The 24,850-nt window shown below is 43.5% G+C and overlaps 1 protein-coding gene across 1 annotated transcript in view; it reads left to right on the plus strand.

Moving 5' to 3' along the window:
* Window positions 1-21,352, plus strand: part of LOC115472532 — a 65,160-nt gene extending 43,808 nt beyond the window's left edge. The window contains exons 4-5 of the mRNA XM_030206826.1: window positions 3,815-4,010; window positions 20,641-21,352. Of these exons, the coding sequence (XP_030062686.1) occupies window positions 3,815-4,010; window positions 20,641-21,241 (797 nt within the window). The 3' untranslated portion in view covers window positions 21,242-21,352. The remainder of the gene's footprint in view (window positions 1-3,814; window positions 4,011-20,640) is intronic.
* Window positions 21,353-24,850: the final 3,498 nt, after the last annotated feature.

Raw genomic sequence — 24,850 nt, forward strand, 5'->3', positions numbered from 1 at the left:
GGTGAGGGGGGACCCTGATTTGATGCAAATGAAGGCTCATAGCACTACAGCCCAGTAAAAGCCAATTCCAAAGGACCAATAAAAGCCTACCAAGCAAAAGTAGGTGATCCCTTCTGAATAAATTCTACTATGCCATCAAACTCTGAATAAGAAAGCACAGTGAGACGGATAATTTTCTATTCTCAATCTCAAACCCAACCTACATATGCAGCACATGGAAACATTAGAGTATAAGCACCAGCTTCTCTTTTGAAACTTGCATTATACATTTCTGTTTGAGAGTCCTTCCAACTTGACAGATTATGAAATGGAAATCTAAGAAAGGCATGATAATAGGTCATCAGCACTTTATTTATTTATTATTGGTTGATTGGTATGTATTGGCTGCCTTTATGAAGAGATTCACCCAAGGCACTGTACAGCAACTTGACATAAAGCTTACAATTTTGCTAACATCATAACAATAGTAAAATGACCAAATATAAGCATAAATACAATCAACGAGATAAACTTGAAGATGGCAAATTGAATCCTAATAATAGGATTAACATAATACAGTTAAAATAATCATGTAGCAAAAATATGATAAATGTTAGCAGAATATGAATAATACCATAATGAGCAGCATGGAAGAACATTAATATAACATAGATATGGTAATCATGATGTCAGCACAATACAAATGAAATACCTTAATAGGCACACATTAAAACATTCACATAATATAAATATGATGCTAGTGCTGTTTGTACAATACAAAGAAACAATAGGAGCCAAAGGGGCAAGTGCAATTGAGAGATATACAGGACAAGAAGAGTAGTACAAAGTTATTGGGATAAATAGATGGGTGTCTAAACTGAAGGCAAATTATATGTACAGTTGAATAAGATATGAGGAACTCCTATGAGTTACAGGGTGTTCAGTAAGCTACTCCAGGTGCAGAATGAGTGGATAGTCAGTCACCACATGTATCAAAGGTGTGGAAGAAGAGCCAGGCTTTCACCTGCTTCTTGAATAAAGGTAGTCTTAAGTTTGATGTAGCCACTCGGAATGAGTTCTAGAGTGTGTGGACTACTCATGAGAAGACTCAGTGGTGGGTGTCACATCAGGCAATTTCTTTTGACATGGGTACAGTTAGTGGTGTTCCTTGAGAGAACCTAAGAGGCCTCAAAGGTATGTAGAGGATTAACTTATTCTTTAGGTACTTTGGCCCATTTTACTGAGAACCTTGAAAATCAAAGATAAGAGTTTTAACCCTTGTTAAATTTAATCCTGTAAGGTACCGTTAGTCAGTGTAGTTTTTGCAGGAAGGGTGTGATGTGGTCATGCCACGTGCAGCCTTCTATCAGTCATGCTGTAGCATTCTGAATTAGTTGGAGCAGGTCCAAACTTTTTTTGGTCGACAAATATACAAGGCATTACAGTAGTTCAGTCATGATGTTATCATGGCATGGACCTCTGTGATCCAACTTGTCTTTTTCAATGGACAGAGATTTCATAGTTGCCACATGTGAAAGAAACAGTTTTTAAAGATTGTTTTAGTTTGCATGATCAAAATAAGTGATGAGTCCATCAGTAGCTATGATGAGTCTAGCAGTATCTAAGATTTCTGACCTGTGATTTTAGGGGGAGTTCATACTTCCAAAAGGGTATTTTAAAGTCAGGTACCTGTCCACTTGTGTTAGGAACCCATAGAATCTCTGTTTTGCTTGGGCTCAGGAAGAATTTGTTTGTTTTTGGTTTTTACCAATTCCTGAGTTGCTGTTAGACAGGTAGACTATTTACTCAAAGCCATGGGTAGATCTGGTTAAATGGGTTTGAGTAGTTGCATATCATTGGTATAGATATAAAATATTATGTCCATCAACTGAAGCAGCTCAGCTAAAGGCTTGAGGCATATCTACTATAATAAAACTCACCCTCAACGTTCTGAAGACAACATTCTGAAGTCACTCAGTCACTCCCTGAAGGGTTCATGGATTCATGGTGGTGAAGCCACAACACTGACCATGTCTCTCTGCCCCGCCCTCTCATGACGGACCAATCAGAAAAAACACCCTCAACATTCTGAAACACAAAGGACCATCACAACACCGTTCCCAGGCAACACTAGGCAACGTAAGATGGACCAATCAGAGGAAACTACGTGACAATAAGGAAGGAGCATTCCCCAGCATAATGGCTCATTATCTGTGCAGCACGGAGAGCACAGAACCACCGCTGGAACGAGAGAAGAATATTCTTGCTGTGGGTATGTGCAAAAATAGACCGGGGGGGGGGGGGAGAAATTTTTAAATGCCTAATGCCAGTACTGAAGAGTGCCAGAGGGCCTATAGCACAGACTATATTTGGGATCACTTGACATGGAGTCAGAGGAGCCGGAAAACAACGTGCCCATCACCATCTGGGACGTGGGCGAACAGGACAAGCTGCGGCCCAGCTGGAAGGATTACCCGCAACCCAGCCAGCAGCAAACAGCGACCAACCCCCAAGCAAAAAACAAAACAAAACAAAAAAAGACACACATCAACAACCTGCACACACACCGCACCCTCACACACACACACACACACACACACACACAAAATAACTCTGTGACACATACACACACACACACAAAAAGCAAGCCACATGCTAGTGCCTGTTTCATTGGTTTTGGAAACGGGCCTTTTTTACTAGTATTAAATAAAATAGATGACAGTATGGATCCCTGTGGTATCCTGAAATTCAGTGCCCAAAGTGAAGATGTGCTATTCCTAGACAGAACAACTTGTCTATCTGACAAATGGGATTTGAGCCATGTAATTACTGTGCCACTGAGACCTGTTTCTGCCAGTCTTGTAAGCATGATATTATGATCCACAGTGACAAAGGTTATTGAGAAATCCAGCAACATTGAGATCGAGGCTGATCTCCATCACGGTTTCTGTGGATATCTTCAAAAAGAAACACAAGAACTGACTCTATTCCATACCCTAGTCTGAAGCCAGATTGACATTTATCTGTCCAGTTTCTTTCATTTTGCCAGTCATTAAGTTGACTGCAGACTACCTGGTCTATAAATTTTACCAGGAAAGGAATGTTAGAGTCCGGTTGATAGTTTTTGAGCTTCTCCTGGTCAAGAGAGCTCTTTTTCATTAGGGGGTGCACCACAGCCCTTTTTAGTGTTGCTGGCAGTTGCCCTTCCTCAAGAGAAGAGTAAATAAGGTTAGTGGTCCCTTCAGTGAGGCCTTTGCTTGCTGTTCTGTATTTGCTAGACAGGGGTCAAGAGTTTCAAGCTTTAAGTTTATTTTAGACTTGCTAAACCACCCATTAGCACACTTTCAGAACGGTTCACTTTGTTCTATAAAATAAAATAGAAAGGAATTTACAATATCAAAAACAGTAAGCTAGTAAAGGAAGGGTGTGTTACAGGAGTTCAGTGGTCTCCCTTCCAGGCCCCAAAAGCCAATAGAGCAGAGAACTAGGGGAAGTTTAGAAAATTATGAAGTGAATGCATCCTGAAACAAAAATGTCTTCAAGTTAGTTTTACATTTCTTTAGGATGTCAAGTGTAGGCCTTTCGGGATTTTTTTTTTTTTCCGAGAACCTCCTCTGTGACCTTGTTGAATGAGTCCCAGATGACTGTGCATGGCAGGGTGGGGGGAGGAGAGAGTGTTCTCATTAGCTTGTGGGAGGCTCTATGGAACTGTCTGTAGGGTCTCATGAAGACCTTTAATCTTATTAGTCTAGTAAGTGGCAAAATTATTTCTGGTTAGTTGTGACTGGGACGGCTTTAGCCTAAACACATATTGTACATGCTCTTTATCTGACAGTCAAACCTGAGAACTGTGATGACTATTTGGAGGACAGTTGCTATGAAGTATGTGGAAGACCATCAACCCCTGAACCTTGGGTTATGAAACTGCCACACAGGCCCATATCTTCCAAGAATGCATTTGTTCCTCAGATACTACACCTGTACTTGCCAAACCTATCCCCAGAAGAAGATGAAGAAAGAAAACCAAACAAGTATGTCTGTGCCAACTCATTTGACATAGTTCTATTATTGTTTTAATTATCAGGTTGTGGACTTTGGGTGGGGAAGGGTTCCACCTTCCACTCCATCAAGTTCAGAATGGTTCCAGGTTAGAAATAAAAATTCTAGGTCAGCGACGTGATGTGACCTAAAAGAAAATCAGCACTGGTTGACACATCGCAACCAGTTTTTATAATACCTTCCATTTACCTATTTTCCATTTCCATACTGTATTATATTTAGGATTTCTATTCTTAAGTGTGTTTATAAATGGTTCATTTAGGAATTCATTTTCCAGATAATTTGGGGTTCTTTGAGGATACAAAGACATTGGTATTTATCAGTGTTTTGCATCACAGATGCTATTACTGGATTCTATTTCTGGTTAAATCAAATATGCATATTTGTGCCACTTGGGAGTCATCAGCACAGACAAGGTATAAAAACTAAGTGGAGGATACAATACAAGGGGACGGGTGAGAGAATACTATAAGAAGTGATGATTTTCTGATCTTTACCCAATAAAACTTGCATTTGTTTGTTGTTGTTGGTTTTATGAGGAGCTGGGATGATGTGCTGTTGGTTTAAATGAAAGCATGTCTGCACTAGATTTTATCTGCCATTTTTTATTAAGAAGTTGGCTTTGCAGTGTTGTATCTCCTCACTTAACTGATCTAGAGATAAGCAAAGTGAACAATATACACTTAAATGTGACACAATGTCAGGTTCCCACTTTCTCCATTTGAAGAGTTGAGGTAGTATATGTGGGGTTGTGTTAGTGGTTGGGGTGGGTGTTTGGGAAATTCTCAGTGTGCTGGAGAGCTCTGTGGGGGGAGGGGTATCTGTGCTGTGGGTATAGAAGTGTGTCTGTGCCTAGAAAAGTAAGGGTATATGTGAATGTGAGGGGGAGGGTTGAGGAGTACTGGGATGTTGACTATGGGAAGAGAGAGTTGGGGATATGTACAGGAAGGATATATGCAAATAGGACAAGGGTATTTCATATGTTGGAGGGTGAAGAGTTGGGTGTGTGAGAGTAGGTATGGTATGTGTGGGGAGATGTGGGGGAGATGGTGTATGTGCAAGCAGGACAGGGAGTATTGCATGGTGGGATTCAGTGTGTGGAGAGATGTGAGAGGCACATGAAGGATGGAGATTTTTGCATGTATAGAGCTGTGTGTGGGGTGGAGAATAAGTGCATGCATGACAGGAAGATGTAGCATGTGTCAGGAGCGTAGCCAGATGGCAAATTTAGGGTGGACCCAAAAACTAATCTCTTCCCTACCCTCCTCAGCCCCTCTCCTGTGCTCTTCCTGCCTTCCTTCTCCCCCTCCAGTGCTCTCCTGCTCTCCTCAGCCTCCCTCTGGTTCTCTCCTTCCCCCAATAAAACCAAAAGATATACCTGAGCTGGCAGGGAATCCACAAGCCCCATCAGCAGAAGATCTCCTCCTAGCAGAAAGAACACTTACACCGCGGCCAGCCTCTGGTTTAAATCTTTTTTACCTCCATCGAAACTGCCGCGTCATTGAAAGCCCTGCCCATCAAGCCTTCCCTTCGTGAGTTCGTTCCCTCAGAGTCCCGCCCTTGCGGAAAGAGGAAATGATGTCAGAAGGCGGGACTCTGAGAGAACTAACTCACGAAGGGAAGGCTTGGTGAGCATGGCTTTCAATGACACGGCCGCTTCGACGGAGCTAACAAAGATTTAAACCCCAGGCAAGGGGATGTTGGGTGGGCAGAGCTGGAGGGAAAGTGGCTGGGCCTGGGCTCATCCAGGCCCGCCTGTGGCTATGCCCCTGGTGTGTGTTGGGGTATAGGATGGGTTATGAGGGGATTCAGCAAGTGTGCAGGTACACACAGAGGACATAGTATCGAGGTATTGCATGTTGTGGGGTGTTCACAAAGAGAAGGGGTAGTTCCATGTGGAATGTGTGTGTGGGTCTATAATGCACATTTGTGGTAGGTACTCTTTCCCTGTCAATTCCTAATTCTTGTTGTCAGTACCTTGACGTGATGGCAGCTGCAGAAAGGGAAACAAAGTCAAAGTGAAACAAATTGAGAAAAGGGAAAGGGACTTGATATACCAGTACTTATTTATACCTGGGGCAATAGAGGGTTAAATGACTTGCCCAGAGTCACAAGGAGCTGCAGTGGGACTTAAACCCAGTTCCCCAGGATCAAAGTCTACTGCAGTAACCCCTAGGCTACTCCTCAGTTACAAATACTAGTTCATAGAATTAGAAAGAGGGCAAAGAAAGCTCATGTAATACTCCTAAGCAGAGCAATAAGTTTAAAGGCTGAGAAAGTGGCCAGGGACTAATAAAAGAACTGGAATCTGTCCACGGATGTGTCTTTTTCACATGGACTTTGGTAGCGGGGTTACATTCTGTATTACATAACGCTAGGAAATAAAACACATGTAATCCTAAATTTTCAAACTCTTCCAGATGTTAAAAATTGCTACTGTTCTCATAATGTTACATAAGCTTGCATTTCTTTTTTTTTTTTTTATGTATAAACTTTGAAACATTACACACAAGCAAAAATGCTTGTTTAAAGCAACTTGGAAGATACAAAATTACTCAAAAGAAACAAGTGAAACAACACTTCAAAAAAGAAGAAAAAATATATAGGAGGTAACAGAAGAATAAGATTACAGTTAAACAGCAAGGTTATTATATGATAATCCTGCCTACCAACATGATTTGCTTCACATACTCCTATCAGGGACTATGAAGATCTGTTTCAAGTCCAAAGAAGACTTTAGCTGATCCAGTTTAAAAAAAATATATATTTGACACCAAATACTTTATCAGACACTTGCAAGGGTGGCATAATAAGAAAGAACCACCCATATCTTTAGTCTGTTGTCTAAGAGATAGAAAACGTTTTCTTCTTTCTTGAGTTTTTTTTTTTTTTATATAACATCTGGATAAATCCAGATCTTCTGACCAAAAAACAGCTCTTTAAATCTTCTAAGTATAACCTCAACAGACCATTCAAATCTTGTTCAAATACAATCACCAACAAGGTTGATCTTTCCAATACATAATCTTGCATTTCTTAACTCTTTAGCACTCTCTGCAGCTTCAAGGAAATTGTTTTATATGTTAAGCATTTTTTTCCAGAGACACAAAAACTTGATTGACTGGGGTCTTCTATGTCTATGGAGGGGAGGAGGGAGGTCTTAGAGGATCAGACCCCAAAAGGAGAAAGGCTCTTTAGGACATCTGGCCCTAATTTGAGTTTCATCTGTGTCTAGATTAGTGGATCACTTTCGATAAAGAAAAAACACATTAAATAGGTATGGCAATGAGTGGGCTCAAGAAGGAAAGGTCATGCTACATGAACTTCAAAGTAGATAATAGAGGGGTAAGTGTTCTGTTGGACTTAGTCAGGTAGGAGAGATTCCACATAAGTCCTGCTGACTGGCCATACCCAGATTTTCAACATCATTTACCTGGATCATGCTACTGGATATCCAGGCATACTAGTGCAGCACTATCCGGTTAGTACCAGGGTGGTCTAGGGAGGAGTCAAGAAGGATTGGCAACACCAATATTCAATGACAGTGCCCAAATAACCAACCAACTGCATAAAAAGCAGTCCTAACTATACCAGGTTATTTATCCGGGTATGATACAGAAAATCGGCCATCCCGTATAACTTCATGTGCTGCCATAAGAACATAAGAATAGCCATACTTATTCAGACCAGTGGTCCATCAGGCCCAGTATCCTGTTTCTAGCAGTGGCCAATCCAGGTCACAAGTACCTGGCAGAAACCCAAATAGTAACAAAATTTCATGCTACCAATCCCAGGGCAAGTAGTGGCTTCCCCATGTCTGTCTCAGGGGCATAGCTAGGTGGGGCCACGGAGGCATGGACCCCACAGACTTAGCCCTGTGTCTCAGTGATGAAGTGTTGCCAAGTGATGAAATCTCAGTGATGAAATGTCACCAAGTGATGAAATGTTCCAGTGATGGAGGGTCCCAGTGATGAAATGTCTCTGTGATGAAGTGTCACCAAGCGATGAAATGTCTCAGTGATGAAGTGTTGCCAAGTGATAAATGTCCCAGTGATGAAGTGTCATCAAATGATGAAATGTCACCAAGTGATGAAAAGTAGCAGTGATGAAGTGTCTCGATGATGAAATGTCACCGATGTTCCAGTGATGGTGTGTCCCAGTGATGAAATGTCATCAAGTGATAAAATACCCCAGTGATGATATCTCAGTGATGAAATGTCACCAAGTAAAATGTCCCAGCGATGAAGTATCACAGTGATGAAATGTCCACAGTGATAAAATCTCTCAGCGATGCACTGAATATTGGTGACTAAACTGGCTGTCTGCTAAACGCCAATTGGCAATTTTCAGTGGGAGCTATCTCCCACTAAATATCACCGGAAAGCCGATTAAATATCTGCCAGTATATGTTGTGTGTAAATTGGAGACCCATTGATGCCTCTTCCATGCTCTGTTCATGTGTACAGCACCTTGCAGGTACACGCTACTTTATAGAAAAGCTCATAGTGCACTTGGGCGTGCAAGTCACACATAACTGCATGCACCCAAGGATTGCCCTTCACTTGTCTGATGAAGAAACAAGATATTTGATGCATGTGTGTAGGTTCAAAATAAGTATCTTTAGCAACAATTCAACCATAGATAAAAAAAATAAAATCCAGATTTTTAGATACATGCTTATAACAAATCTGTGAATAAAATTAAAGTCCTTTTCAAAATATGTATTTTATACATTCATAGAGGGTCAGCAATGGTGAGGCACTTATCTCAAGATCAAAATGGCATACCCCACTGACCCAACTTAAATGTTGGTACCTTGCAACACAACGAAACCAAAGTTCGTAATGGATATATAAGAACTCTTCCTCTCTGCGATCCTCTTCCTCTATAAAATTTCCTAAAGTGTCTGTTACACTTGAACCTTGTTCTACCAAAACATTACTGTATTTGTTCATACCGGAATTGGCGAACGTCTTTACGGTACTATGTAAGCCACATTGAGCCTGCAAATAGGTGGGAAAATGTGGGATACAAATGTAACAAATAAAAAATAATAATAATAAAATAAGAGAAGACTCTACATTCCTAACAAATATGAGCAGTTGTCCAATGAGCAGAGGTCTCTTTTTAATAGCATGACAGAAAATATTATTGCCTTAGGCTGGGCTCAGAGTTTGTTGTTCCACTGCAGTCAATTTTGCACTTCAGCCCCTGAAGGTGAAACCCCTTCCCTCTGTGGAAAGGTCCCTAATGAAAGTGTGGCTACACTTACACAGCAAGAATTTTCATGGACATCATCATACAGTGTTCCACAGAGAAATATTACCAAAAATTAATTTACATGAGCACAGATAATATATGTGAATGCTGTTGCTCTTCGATATTTTATATAGAAGATGGTACATTATGGAACACACTCCCTTAAGAAATCCACCAGTTCACCTCTGTTACATAATTTAAGAAGCGGCTTAAAGATCATTTATTCATGAAAGCTTTTTCAGCTTAATTGACCTGTTGTTCTCTTTTTCTTTTAACCATGTTGCATTTTTACTTATATTAGAAGTAATTTTGTGATTTTTAAGTTTATTGCTATGTGCATTTTATTGTAACCCACCTAGAATGGTAAGAGAGCACAGGATAGAAACTTTTAAATAAATAATGATAAAATATCATATTCCCATTGCACATTTCCTCTCATGCTTATATTCTCTCAATGTATACACTACCCACCTTATAATTGAAAGAGAAAAACACCTAGATTTCGACCCAAATCGGGAGATAGACGTTTATCTCACAAAAACGAATAAATCGGTATAATGGAAAGCCGATTTTGGACGTTTTCAACTGCACTCCATCGCGGAAGCGTACAAAGTTGACGGGGGCGTGTTGGAGGTGAGGTGAAGGTGGAACTGGGGCGTGGTTTATCGGCCGAGGAGAGATGGGTGCCTTTCGCCGATAATGGAAAAAAAATACTCGTTTGTAGCTAGAATTTAGGGCACTTTTCCTGGACCCTGTTTTTTCACGAATAAGGCCCCAAAAAGTGCCCTAAATGACCAGATTACCACCAGAGGGAATCGGGGATGACCTCCCCTGACTCTCCCAGTGGTCACTAACCCCCTCCCACCACAAAAAATGATGTTTCACAACTTTTTATTTTCACCCTCAAATGTCATACCCACCTCCCTGGCAGCAGTATGCAGGTCCCTGGAGCAGTTGTTAGGGGGTGCAGTGGACTTCAGGCAGGTGGACCCAGGCCCATCCCCCCCCCTACCTGTTACAATTGTGCTGCTTAATGCTTAGTCATCCAACCCCCCCCAAACCCACTGTATCCACATGTAGGTGCCCCCCTTCACCCCTTAGGGCTATAGTAATGGTGTAGACTTGTGGGCAGTGGGTTTTGAGGGGGATTTGGGGGGCTCAACACACAAGGGAAGGGTGTGCACCTGGGAGCACCTGGGAGCTCTTTTACCTTTTTTTTTGTTTTTGTAAAAGTGCCCCCTAGGGTGCCCGGTTGGTGTCCTGGCTTGTGAGGGGGACCAGTGCACTATGACTCCTGGCCCCTCCCACGAACAAATGCCTTGGATTTATTCGTTTTTGAGCTGGGCGCTTTCATTTTCCATTATCACTGAAAAACAAAAACGCCCAGCTCACAAATTGTCGAATAAAACATGGACGTCTATTTTTTTTCGAAAATACGGTTCGGTCCGCCCCTTCACAGACCCGTTCTCGGAGATAAACGCCCATGGAGATAGACGTTTTCGTTCAATTATGCCCCTCTACCTGTGCCACATGAATACACCACCTATACCATACATATTCACCCACATACAGAGCTAGAGGCAAAGGTACCAGCAATGTAGTCTCTTGTTTTGTAGCCTCAGACAATCATACACTTTCATGCAGCCCTAATATGAATTCACTCTGAAGGAGATCTGATGATGATTTCAAGAGTGCAATGGTACAAGTAAATAGGAAATAGTTACCCTTTCAAATTATTTTAGAAGAGGAGACACTCCATAATTCTAGCTGGTGATTTGGTTTTTAAAGCATTGAATGATATGGCTCCAACATATTTCAATCATATGTACCTGCAAGGCTTATTGGTTTCACCAGGTGTGTGCAGTAACCCAGTAACTAATGTTTTCTGCAGTTGTCCCTTAGTTATGAAGTAGATAGCTGCAGTGTAGGTGAAGCTATTGGAAGATTATAAATCCAATATTGCATATCTTATCTACATAGGAATTGGAATGACCAGGTCAGGATGTGCACAGTTTCCCCAAGTATTTTACAAAAGGCTTAATGAATGTGGAGCCTTTGATAAAATGCATTTGTGGACACTGGGAAATACACGTACTGTGCAGGACGTCAGGAGTCAAGAGTCACAGAAACAGATCAGCAAACATGCCGGAGACCAGTGCTGAAGAGGACTTCGGCTGGCGGGGGTTGGGACCCCCACCAGCAAAGGTACCTGGCGGTGGCATCAGCAGAGGTGGGGGCGAAAGTGGCAGGGGGGTCGGCGGCTCAGGGGGCGCTAAAATGTGCCCCCTCACCTCGGACTCTGGACTCCCCTCTCACCGAGGTCTGGCTAAGCCCCTGGTCTGTCTCAATAGCAGACTATGGACTTTTCCTCCAGGAACTTGCCCAAACCTTTTTTAAACCCAGATATGCTAACTGCTGTTACTACATCCTCCGGCAAACAGTTCTAGAGCTGAACTATTCATTGAGTAAAAAAATATTTCCTCCTGCCAAACGACCAAATATTTAGTGCAAGTATTTGGCTAGGGAAGCAGAGGAGTAGCTTAATGGTTAAAGAAGCAGGCCAGGAACCAGAAGGGTACATGTTGAAATCCCATGGCATAGCCTTGGATAAGTCACATAACCCTTCCTGCCTTAGGAGAAGAACATGGCAAACCATTCCCATTTCAAGCCAAGAAAACCACAAGGGGGGGGGATGGGGATCATTCACTGTGTGACCACCAGGAGTCAAAGCTGACGTGAGGGCACATTTGGAGCTGGATAGACACTGGCACTGAATACCCGGGTCTTATTCAGCTGGCAGTGGCCAGAGCTTAAAAAAAAACACTGACCACTGCTAATTCAATATTGACCTGAGAGGGTTTTTTTTTTTTTTTTGTTACCTTAAAGGTCATCTTTTTTCTGCAGAATCAGGGCTTGTTTCCAGCAGGACATTTAGGGGCCCTTTCACTAAGGCACATAGGCACCTACGCGTGTGCAACGCACATCAATTTGGAACTACCGCCCGGCTATCACGTGCCCCGGGCAGTAATTCCAGTTTTTACATGTGTCCAATACGCACATCTGAAAATATTTTTATTTTCCACTGCGTGGCACTAACCGGGCATTGATCAGCAGTGTATGCGCGTTGATGATTACCGCCCAGTTAACGCATGAGATCTTACCGCTAAGTCAGTGGGTGGTATTAAGGTCTCAGGCCCAAAATGGATGTATGCCAATTTTTATTTTGCTGCACATTCATTTTCAGCCAAAAAAAAGGCCTTTTTTGCAAACGCGCTGAAACATGGACCTGCGCGCGTCCAATATACATGCCTACAACTGCGCAGGCCATTTATCGGCAAACCTTAGAAAAAGGACCCCTTAAAAAGCTGCCCTTTATCAAGCTTCCTTAAAGTCTCTGGAAGAGAGTGTGTGGCACTAAAACTGACTATGTGTTGGTATGAAGTATGCAGGGCCGTGCCTAGGGTCTATGGTGCCCCCCTGCAGACTATCGGTTGGCGCCCCCCCCCTCCCCCGTCCAGCAGAGCAGGAACAGAAGGGAGCAGGCAAGTAAGCCGGACCTCAGGAAAAAATAGCACTGTATGTATCCCTCATTGATAAGTCTCTGACTCTAAAGTTTAGCAATTTCATTAAAGCAAAATGTATTTTCACATAACACATCCTATCCAAGGAGAATGTTTTATATAAGTCACCCGTCTGTGGTAAAACTTCACACAGTATCAAAATACCTCTAATATGTAGTCGTGCCAGCCGAGGAAACTAACTGTGCTCAGCTCACAAGAGACAGAGTGAACATAAAATAAAACTTCATCCTTAAAAGATAATATCGGATGAATGCATGAAGGTGAATATGAATTCCTGTGAATGGAATCAATTTGATTTACAATAAATCCAGATACTACTCCCTCATATATATAACAAAAAATTATTTAAGTGGAATGGAATTATTTGACTATACTGGTAAACAGAAAGAAATACTCTATTGCATTCTAATCTCCTTTGCACCAAAGGATATAATTCAGATCAAACATTTATCTCTGATCAACTATCTCAGATCAAATATTTATTTCAGATCAAATATTAAGGTTTCCTTGCTTACAGTCACTTAAATCTACCTAGCCTTTATATATCTTATAGGATTTAAACACTCTTAAACTGAAATTCACCCTTTTCTATTCTTCATAAACTTCAAGTAATCCTGAAATATTCAGATCCTTTTCTCACTAGAGAAACTTCAATCGCCACCAATCTCTTTTCACTTATATTTTCTCATTTACCCAGTGCTTTTTTTGTAGAAAAAAAGGTGCCGGTACTCATTATGGGCGGGGTCACCACATATGGCTCCACCCCTATGATAGCCACACCCACATTAACCACACCCCCTATACCAGCCATGGCGCATATAAACAGACATCATTGAAAATATTATAGTACTATAGGAGAAAAAAATAACGTGATTTTTTTTCATGATAAATAATCTCTGTAAGCTCTTACAGCTCCAGTATACCCAGTGCAAAATAAGACAGCCAATGTAAATTCTCAAATTGGACATATTACAAACACTAAAATGAAATAAAATGATTTTTTTTCTACCTTTGTTGTCTGGTGACTGTTTTTCTTTCCATATTGGTCCCAGTCTGTGATTCTGCTTTCCTTTGTTTTCGCTTAACTCTCCTGTGCCATTTGTCATTTTTGTCTCCTTTTTCTTTGCTTTCTTCAATATTTTTCAGGCTCTCTCTTTGTCCAGATTTAATTCATTCTTACTATCCATTCTTTAATTTCCTTCATCTACCTGTGGCTTTTCATCTTTTCCTCACCCTTGTTCTCCCCATGCCCTTCCTCTTATTCTCCAGTCTTTCTCTATTCCTCTTTTCCATCCAGCAGCTCTGCTTTCTCTCCCCATCCTTCCAGTGTCTCCCCTATTTCTTTCTGCATTCTTCCATCCAGCGTCTTCCCTCTTTCTCTCCCCATCCTTCCGTTTTCCCTCTCTCTCTACCCATCCTTCCATCTGTTTTCCCCCCTCTCTCCCCATCCTTCCATCTGCTTTTCCCCCTCTCTCTCCCCATCCTTCCGTTTTTCCTCTCTCTCCCCATCCTTCCATCTGTTTTTCCCTCTCTCCCCAATCCTTCCATCTGTGTTTTCCCTCTCTCTCCCCATCCTTCCATCTGTTTTTCCCCTCTCTCCCCATCCTTCCATCTGTTTTTCCCCTCTCTCCCCAATCCTTCCATCTGTTTTTCCCCTCTCTCCCCAATCCTTCCATCTGTTTTTCCCTCTCTCTCCCCATCCTTCCCTCTGTTGGTTTCCCTCTCTCTCCCCAATCCTTCCCTCTGTTGGTTTCCCTCTTTCCCCAATCCTTCCCTCTGTTGGTTTCCCTCTTTCCCCAATCCTTCCCTCTGTTGGTTTCCCTCTTTCCCTCTCTCCCCAATCCTTCCCTCTGTTGGTTTCCCTCTCTTCCCAATCCTTCCCTCTGTTGGTTTCCCTCTTTCCCCAATCCTTCCCTCTGTTGGTTTCCCTCTTTCCCCAATCCTTCCCTCTGTTGGTTTCCCTCTTTCCCCAATCCTTCCCTCTGTTGGTTTCCCTCTTTCCACAATCCTTCCCTCTGTTGGTTTCCCTCTTTCCCCAATCCTTCCCTCTGTTGGTTTCCCTCTTTCCCTCTCTCCCCAATCCTTCCCTCTGTTGGTTTCCCTCTTTCCCCAATCCTTCCCTCTGTTGGTTTCCCTCTTTCCCCAATCCTTCCCTCTGTTGGTTTCCCTCTTTCCCTCTCTCCCCAATCCTTCCCTCTGTTGATTTCCCTCTTTCCCCAATCCTTCCCTCTGTTGGTTTCCCTCTTTCCCTCTCTCCCCAATCCTTCCCTCTGTTGGTTTCCCTCTTTCCACAATCCTTCCCTCTGTTGGTTTCCCTCTTTCCCTCTCTCCCCAATCCTTCCCTCTGTTGGTTTCCCTCTTTCCACAATCCTTCCCTCTGTTGGTTTCCCTCTTTCCCTCTCTCCCCAATCCTTCCCTCTGTTGGTTTCCCTCTCTTCCCAATTCTTCCCACTGTTGGTTTCCCTCTCTTCCCAATCCTTCCCTCTGTTGGTTTCCCTCTTTCTCTCTCTCCCCAATCCTTCCCTCTGTTGGTTTCCCTCTCTCCTCAATCCTTCCCTTTGTTGGTTTCCCTCTTTCCCTCTCTCCCCAATCCTTCCCTCTGTTGGTTTCCCTCTTTCCCCAATCCTTCCCTCTGTTGGTTTCCCTCTTTCCCTCTCTCCCCAATCCTTCCCTCTGTTGGTTTCCCTCTCTTCCCAATCCTTCCCTCTGTTGGTTTCCCTCTTTCCCTCTCTCTCCAATCCTTCCCTCTGTTGGTTTCCCTCTTTCCCCAATCCTTCCCTCTGTTGGTTTCCCTCTTTCCCTCTCTCCCCAATCCTTCCCTCTGTTGGTTTCCCTCTTTCCCTCTCTCCCCAATCCTTCCCTCTGTTGGTTTCCCTCTTCCCCCAATCCTTCCCTCTGTTGGTTTCCCTCTTTCCCTCTCTCCCCAATCCTTCCCTCTGTTGATTTCCCTCTTTCCCCAATCCTTCCCTCTGTTGGTTTCCCTCTTTCCCTCTCTCCCCAATCCTTCCCTCTGTTGGTTTCCCTCTCTTCCCAATCCTTCCCTCTGTTGGTTTCCCTCTTTCCCTCTCTCCCCAATCCTTCCCTCTGTTGATTTCACTCTTTCCCCAATCCTTCCCTCTGTTGGTTTCCCTCTTTCCCTCTCTCCCCAATCCTTCCCTCTGTTGGTTTCCCTCTTTCCACAATCCTTCCCTCTGTTGGTTTCCCTCTTTCCCTCTCTCCCCAATCCTTCCCTCTGTTGGTTTCCCTCTTTCCACAATCCTTCCCTCTGTTGGTTTCCCTCTTTCCCTCTCTCCCCAATCCTTCCCTCTGTTGGTTTCCCTCTCTTCCCAATTCTTCCCACTGTTGGTTTCCCTCTCTTCCCAATCCTTCCCTCTGTTGGTTTCCCTCTTTCTCTCTCTCCCCAATCCTTCCCTCTGTTGGTTTCCCTCTCTCCTCAATCCTTCCCTTTGTTGGTTTCCCTCTTTCCCTCTCTCCCCAATCCTTCCCTCTGTTGGTTTCCCTCTTTCCCCAATCCTTCCCTCTGTTGGTTTCCCTCTTTCCCTCTCTCCCCAATCCTTCCCTCTGTTGGTTTCCCTCTCTTCCCAATCCTTCCCTCTGTTGGTTTCCCTCTTTCCCTCTCTCTCCAATCCTTCCCTCTGTTGGTTTCCCTCTTTCCCCAATCCTTCCCTCTGTTGGTTTCCCTCTTTCCCTCTCTCCCCAATCCTTCCCTCTGTTGGTTTCCCTCTTTCCCTCTCTCCCCAATCCTTCCCTCTGTTGGTTTCCCTCTTCCCCCAATCCTTCCCTCTGTTGGTTTCCCTCTTTCCCTCTCTCCCCAATCCTTCCCTCTGTTGATTTCCCTCTTTCCCCAATCCTTCCCTCTGTTGGTTTCCCTCTTTCCCTCTCTCCCCAATCCTTCCCTCTGTTGGTTTCCCTCTCTTCCCAATCCTTCCCTCTGTTGGTTTCCCTCTTTCCCTCTCTCCCCAATCCTTCCCTCTGTTGGTTTCCCTCTCTTCCCAATCCTTCCCTCTGTTGGTTTCCCTCTCTTCCCAATCCTTCCCTCTGTTGGTTTCCCTCTTTCCCTCTCTCCCCAATCCTTCCCTCTGTTGGTTTCCCTCTCTTCCCAATCCTTCCCTCTGTTGGTTTCCCTCTCTCCCCAATCCTTCCCTCTGTTGGTTTCCCTCTCTTCCCAATCCTTCCCTCTGTTGGTTTCCCTCTTTCTCTCTCTCCCCAATCCTTCCCTCTGTTGGTTTCCCTCTCTCCCCAATCCTTCCCTCTGTTGGTTTCCCTCTTCCCCTCTCTCCCCAATCCTTCCCTCTGTTGGTTTCCCTCTTTCCCTGTCTCCCCAATCCTTCCCTCTGTTGGTTTCCCTCTTTCTCTCCCCAATCCTCCCCACCCCCCCCCCCCCCCCCCCCGCGACACTCCGGGCGAATCCTGCACTTAGTTTTTTCTTTTAAGACTCAGAACGTGCGAACGATGCAGCCGGCAGTGATTGAAAGAGGCTGTCTGGGCTGGCGTCTGCGTCGGAGCTTCCCTTACCCTCTGCGAGTCCCACCTTCGTTGTTACAACTTCCTGTTTCGCGGGACTCGCAGAGGGTGAGGGAAGCTCCGACGCAGACGCCAGCCCAGACAGCCTCTTTCAATCGCTGCCGGCTGCATCATTCGCGCGTTCTGAGTCTTAAAAAAAAAAAACTAAGTGCAGGACTCGCCCGGAGTGTCGCGGGGGGGGGGGGGCGGGGCGGGCAAAAAAAGGTGCCGGTACACCGTACCGTTGCGTACCGGCACAAAAAAAGCACTGCATTTACCACAATCAGGCACTCTTTTATAACTTCAGTCAACAAACACAGGAAGTCACAGCTGGATGTCTCTCTTGGTAAAGGACAGCTCTCACTCTGTTCACTTCCCGGGCAGATTTCTTAACAGAAGCTGATCATCCAATCAGAGAGCTCTATTTGAATGCAGATTAACATACAGACACTCATGGGAATGTTTAGTGAAAAACACCGGACTAATTTGCATATGATTTAAACAAATCTGAGCATATGACAACCAAGTACAGACTCCCAGCACCTGAATTCTGCAATTAGATTTAAGGCAAATACTTTTAAAACTTATTTTTAGCACTTTTAAAATTTCAGGTTCTCTTTAATTTGAATGCTGTTTCAAGCTCTGAAACTCACCCTGACTGAGGAGCTAGCCCCAAACTGAAGCATAAATAGCAATCTGGTTGTAATCTCACGTAACTTGAAGAGCGTGCCTGCCTCAATTAATACTGCTCCTTTGCATGAAAAGGGGAGGGCAGCAGAGATAGGAGAATCACAAATTCAGGTGAAAGATTTTGCAAGTGAGCAGACGGACGGCAGGGCAGTGGCGCCCCTCGAAGGCAGGCGCTTACCTCGCTTACTGCATCAGCACGGCCCTGGAAGTATGGGTGGGAAGAAAATCACATCTTATCAACTGTAGTCCCTCTTTTGTGCCCCTGCAGTCACTCTGGACTCCTTGGATCTAATGCAGGGTTACCAGCAGAGACCTTTGAAGTTCTACAAATGGCATTAAATTCTGCTGCCAGGGTCCTGTTAGGTAAATCAAGATTCGAACATACTGCACCTTACTTAGGGGCCCTTTCACAAAGGCACTGTAGGGCTACCACACAGGTACTGTGCGCCAAAATCGACCCTACCACCGGGGTAGAGCAGGAGCTGGCACTAGTTCTGAAATTGGTGCACGCAGTTTCCCGTGGTAGAAAATAATTTTCAATTTTCTACCATAGGGGTGTAATATATATTGCCGTGTGCTACCCAATTACCGCGGGGTTAGCACGTGAAGCCCTTACTGCCTGGCTAGTGCACTATTGGCTTAGTAAACCCCAGTGTTTGATTGTGAGCCCTCCAGGAACAAGAAAATACTCAGTGTACCTGAATGTAACTCACCTTGAGCTACTACTGAAAAAGGTGTGAACAAAATCCAAATAAATAAATCCTAAATTTGTGCTCCTAGTTTCACTAAGCTCCTAAATTTAGGAGCCAAGAATGTGTGTGTATGGGGGGGGGGACAGAGGTGGATTTAGGATGGAAAAACGTAAGAGCTTAGCTCTGATTTTCAGCTTTAGGCACCTAAATCTAGGCCTTCATTTAAGAGCTTAAGTTTTAGGCTCATACATCGAGAGAAAATGTCAGCTGAAAACTTAGCCCCCCCCCCCCCCCCCCCCCCAAGTTTGACCAAATATAGGAGACAAATTTAGGAATACTGAGCTCTTACACTACTGATGTATCATGGCACTGAGCACTATAGAAAATAGCTTTCATTTCATAAGTTATCTGCTCAGTTTGGAGGTACATAGCACTATCCTTTAGTTTCTTTACTCTCTGTTAAGCACATTAAAGAACCCTTCTACTAAAATGCATCAAGCACTTAGGACTAGATTCTATATATCACTCCTAATATATCAGCGCAGGCTTATCTAGGAAATCTAGGCTTATTCTATAAAGTACGCCTAAAGTTAGGTATGCTTTATAGAATCAGCCTAGATTTCCATGCAGTTTATAGACTGTTCTAAGTGCCCATCCATGTGATTAAACATAGTCACAGGCAGTTACGCCAAGTAAATCTTGATGTAAATGCCAATGCCTAAATTACGCTTGGACCAGGTGTATTCTATAACAACGCGCATAGATTTTAGAAATGCCTATGATCCGCCCATTCCACACTTATGGTCACACCCCCTTATCAACTATGCAACTTGGAATTTATGTGCATTGGGTAATAGATTATTTTTAGACAGATCTGTGCGTAAATTCTAATTAATGCCAATAATTGATGTGGCAATTATTGGTGCTGATTGGCTTGTTAACTAATTAAGTTGCATGAGCAAATCCAGAGTATGACTGGATTTGTGCAAGCAATTTAACTACGCTATATAGAATCCGGGGGTTAAGTTGTGGCTAACACATGGAAACAGGCTACCTCGGGACCATGTTAAAAGGTTTTGCAATAGTTTACCATTACCACATGTTAAACCACACATTACTTTATTTGAATTTCTCTGTCAGGGGGAATGGCATGGGCAGAGAGTGGGCATAGAATGTGACTGGCAGTTGATACGCTGTACTTACCACATTCTAACTGCCTAATATAGAATTAACTCGGACCATTTGCTGTTTCCTAAATAACATTGGTTTTGGGTTTGCCTCATGTTAAAATCCCGTGTTAATGCACTTTAGTACAGTAGCATAGCTAGGAACTTTTTACAGGGCCATCTCCCCCACATCACCGCTGCCCTCCCGTACCTTAAAATCCTCTCGGCTTTAGTCTTCACCCAGGCAATGGCACTCATAGGCTGCCTGTGGCCTGCTCTGTGACTTCCTCCTTGAACCGTCCTGCCCCTTCTGATGCAACTTCCTGTTTTATGAAGGGCAGGATGGTTCATGGAGAAAGTCCCAGAGCCCGTAGGTAGCCTATGAGTGCCGCTGCTACTGCCCAGGTGAAGACTAAAGCCAAGAGGATTTTAAAGGTATGGGGGGGGCCAGATCTGGCAGGGGGTATGTACGCCACTGATGACCCTAGTTTAAATACTCCACTGCTTTAGTAGAAAGGCCCCTAAATGTTGAAGCATTTATATGCTGGTAAAACAAGTTCTCTCTCTTGCACGGTAAAGGGTGCAGCTCTTTAGACCTAAATTTCAGAGTACCAGGCCCATAACTTTCAGCTAACTCAGAAAGAACAGACAGATGGACAAATGCCAGCATTTTCTAATTTGGGAACCTATTGTCTTATGCTTCATACTTAGGCGTGGTGACTTGATCAAAGACATAAGAGATACAGCACTGGGTGGTAACTCTGGGAGAAGTCAGCAGGAAGGACATGGTGTGACTCCCTTATTCCAGCACATTTCTGGGCCAAGTAAAAACCTCGAGATGAGAACGAATGGATACAAAGTCAAGCTAGCACCAAAGCAACCTGAAAGCAAGAAGCTTCTCTCAAGACCACATAGTGCAAAGGAAAAATACATGATGCCTAAGCACCCTCTTCACACAGCGAACTTCATACTTCACTTCATGAGCCCTGAGGGGCATGTGTGGTCACCTTCAACTTACAGTTCCAACGTCAGGGGAAGCAGCAATCTCAACAAAGAGGAGCAAGTGCTGGGCCTCGAGGATCTACTGAAGGAATCTGATGATATTAGAATGCATCAAAGTGAGAATCATCGGCTTATCAAAAACGGGGATATCAGCAGAAACAACACTATCAACAAACACACCAAAAACATATTAAAAATCAAAACACTTGAATTTGGCTCTGATGAACCCCCAAACACCAGAATGATTTCTGTAATGCAGAGTGACCACTTTAATGACCATGACCTGTGGTCATTGCTCTCTTTAGTGTAATGGTCAATTCAGAATATTTGTTGTTTGTGGAAATGTGTATTAATGAAGGGTTCAAGCTAGGAAAACATATGGGTCTGAAATTCCTGCTTTATTAAAGTCTGTAGAGCCAAATTCATAGAGGTCTTAGATGATTTTGCTCATTGTTTTTTCACACTGGAAGGGGCAGGGGGGAAGGAAGGACCATGCATATCCAGCTCAGCACATCATTCTCTTGTTAGTAATTGGAGGTTTCTTTTAATATAAGCCAAATTTCAAGGGCTTGGGGTTTATCTGGGTCATTAAAAAGAGGTCTGGATCCTCAGTTCCTAATCTAGAAAAGAAAAGGTTTCAATGGCTAAAAAAATATATAGGCTATTTTTTGAAAAAATGACATTATTTAGGCAGCTTTAAACCACTGTATCTTAGACACAAATAAATTGAAAAACATTGTCATAGAATTAAAGCAAGGGCATAATAATTTCAGACAACATATAAGAGGAAACAGAGCTGGAAGCCAAACTGGTCGCACACCCCGCTCTGAGTTCTGGAAAGACTCTAGATCTGATACATGACAGATTTCATCCTACCAATGGTGGGAAAGCAATCCTTTTCTGAAACAGGCCGTGCCTGTGACATTTGCCAGCCTTTGGTTTTTTTCTCTTCCACCATCAGGGAAAAGGACACTCGAGGAGAGAATGAACCATCTTTTGCCCCAGTGCAGAAATTGTTCCATGTTTGTGAAAAACTTTGCTACATATTTTGTCCTCTTTCACCCAACCCTCTATCTTTACCATGAAAAAAGGCAATAGAAAATAAGTTGAATCCCATCTTTGAAATTTGCCCATTTACAGGCAGGGATCTTGGCACACACAGTATCAAAAGCTCTTAGCAAAAAACATAGCATGGGAACGGTGTTTACCCTGAAGCTCTGCCATTGAAGTGCTTGGTAAAAATTTGGGATGGCATCCTCTAGAATTTATAAAACATTGCAATTAAATTGCAATTATAACCATAGTTTTTAAAAAATGTGGTCTTTTTAAACTGGCTTGTCATATCTGCCTAATTGAAACTACCCAATTTGTCAGCATTCAAAGCCAAATGCTGATGATTTATTCTCAGATTTTGTCACCTAGTGGTTGGTGAGCTTTAAACTTCTAAAATAATAATGACAATCCACCACCAAATTCCAGCCTTTGAGATGGCACAGATAACCCCAGCATCAAAAAGAAGCACTAGGGGCCTTCAGAACTGAGGATAACACACATATCTTTATTTTCTGACCCGACATGGGCCGTGTTTCGGCAATACTGCCTGCGTCAGCTGTCCTTATTGTAGCCTCTCAACACAAGAATAAAGAGAAAAAAGCTATCCCAAAACTGACAATCCAGACATTCACAGAACTCGATGTAGTCTTCAAAACGTGGAGGAGTGGCCTAGTGGTTAGGGTGGTGAACTTTGGTCCTGGGGAACTGAGGAACTGAGTTCATTTCCCACTTCAGGCACAGGCAGCTCCTTGTGACTCTGGGCAAGTCACTTAACCCTCCATTGCCCCATGTAAGCCGCATTGAGCATGCCATGAGTGGGAAAGCGCGGGGTACAAATGAAACAAAACAAACATCAGAGATCTGGTATGTACAAGCTGCGATCCGCAGCCCTTCTCACAGAACATGCCAAAATTCAAAAGCCCTAGGTCAACAATATCATTGATTCTGTGAGTGTACGGTAGGGTGTAGCATTCATAGTGAGCCCTCACAGTCATAGATTTATGGTAGGCTGCAATACCTTTTATCAGACCAGCATAAAAATTATCTAGAGATTATGGTCCAGACCTTTCAATGACCCTCCTCTGGAATCATCTTGAGACCAAGTCGATCCTCTTTCTTTAGACTCCCCAATCATGTGTGGTCTTGACATCTCATGTACAATAGCACCTTAGGATCACTCTTGTGTTGCTGCCATGGCCTAGGAAGAATCTGAGTGAATAAATGGAATAGAAGCAGCACTGGCCACATTTCATGCTTGTGTGTGTATGGCACTAGCAGCCTTCAACCTGCTGACTTTACAGTAATTCAGTTGTACATAAGTACATAAGTACATAAGTAATGCCATACTGGGAAAAGATCAAGGGTCCATCGAGCCCAGCATCCTGTCCACGACAGCGGCCAATCCAGGCCAAGGGCACCTGGCAAGCTTCCCAAACGTACAAACATTCTATACATGTTATTCCTGGAATTGTGGATTTTTCCAAGTCCGTTTAGTAGCGGTTTATGGACTTGTCCTTTAGGAAACCGTCCAACCCCTTTTTAAACTCTGCTAAGCTAACCGCCTTCACCACTTTCTCCGGCAACGAATTCCAGAGTTTAATTACACGTTGGGTGAAGAAAGATTTTCTCCGATTTGTTTTAAATTTACTACACTGTAGTTTCATCGCATGCCCCCTAGTCCTAGTATTTTTGGAAAGCGTGAACAGAAGCTTCACATCCACCTGTTCCACTCCACTCATTATTTTATATACCTCTATCATGTCTCCCCTCAGCCGTCTCTTCTCCAAGCTGTATAGCCCTAGCCTCCTTAGTCTTTCTTCATAGGGAAGTCGTCCCATCCCCGCTATCATTTTAGTCGCCCTTCGCTGCACCTTTTCCAATTCTACTATATCTTTCTTGAGATGCGGCGACCAGAATTGAACACAATACTCAAGATGCGGTCGCACCATGGAGCGATACAACGGCATTATAACATCCTCACACCTGTTTTCCATACCTTTCCTAATAATACCCAACATTCTATTCGCTTTCTTAGCCGCAGCAGCACACTGAGCAGAAGGTTTCAGTGTGTTATCGACGACGACACCCAGATCCCTTTCTTGGTCCGTAACTCCTAACGTGGAACCTTGCATGACGTAGCTATAATTCGGGTTCTTTTTTCCCACATGCATCACCTTGCACTTGCTCACATTAAACATCATCTGCCATTTAGCCGCCCAGTCTCCCAGTCTCGTAAGGTCCTCTTGTAATTTTTCACAATCCTGTCGTGATTTAACGACTTTGAATAACTTTGAGTCATCAGCAAATTTAATTACCTCGCTAGTTACTCCCATCTCTAAATCATTTATAAATATATTAAAAAGCAGCGGTCCTAGCACGGACCCCTGAGGAACCCCACTAACTACCCTTCTCCATTGTGAATACTGCCCATTTAACCCCACTCTCTGTTTCCTATCCTTCAACCAGTTTTTAATCCACAATAGGACATTGCCTCCTATCCCATGACCCTCCAATTTCCTCTGTAGCCTTTCATGAGGTACCTTGTCAAACGCCTTTTGAAAATCCAGATACACAATATCAACCGACTCCCCTTTGTCCACATGTTTGTTCACTCCTTCAAAGAATTGAAGTAAATTGGTCAGGCAAGATTTCCCCACACAAAAGCCATGCTGACTTGGTCTCAGTAATCCATGTCCTTGGATGTGCTCTGTAATTTTGTTTTTAATAATAGCCTCTACCATTTTCCCAGGCACCGACGTCAGACTCACCGGTCTATAATTTCCCGGATCTCCCCTGGAGCCTTTTTTAAAAATGGGCGTTACATTGGCCACCCTCCAATCTTCCGGTACCACGCTCGATTTTAAGG

The sequence above is a fragment of the Microcaecilia unicolor genome, chromosome 6 (genome assembly GCF_901765095.1).
Source record: "Microcaecilia unicolor chromosome 6, aMicUni1.1, whole genome shotgun sequence".
NCBI classification, from domain to species: domain Eukaryota; kingdom Metazoa; phylum Chordata; class Amphibia; order Gymnophiona; family Siphonopidae; genus Microcaecilia; species Microcaecilia unicolor.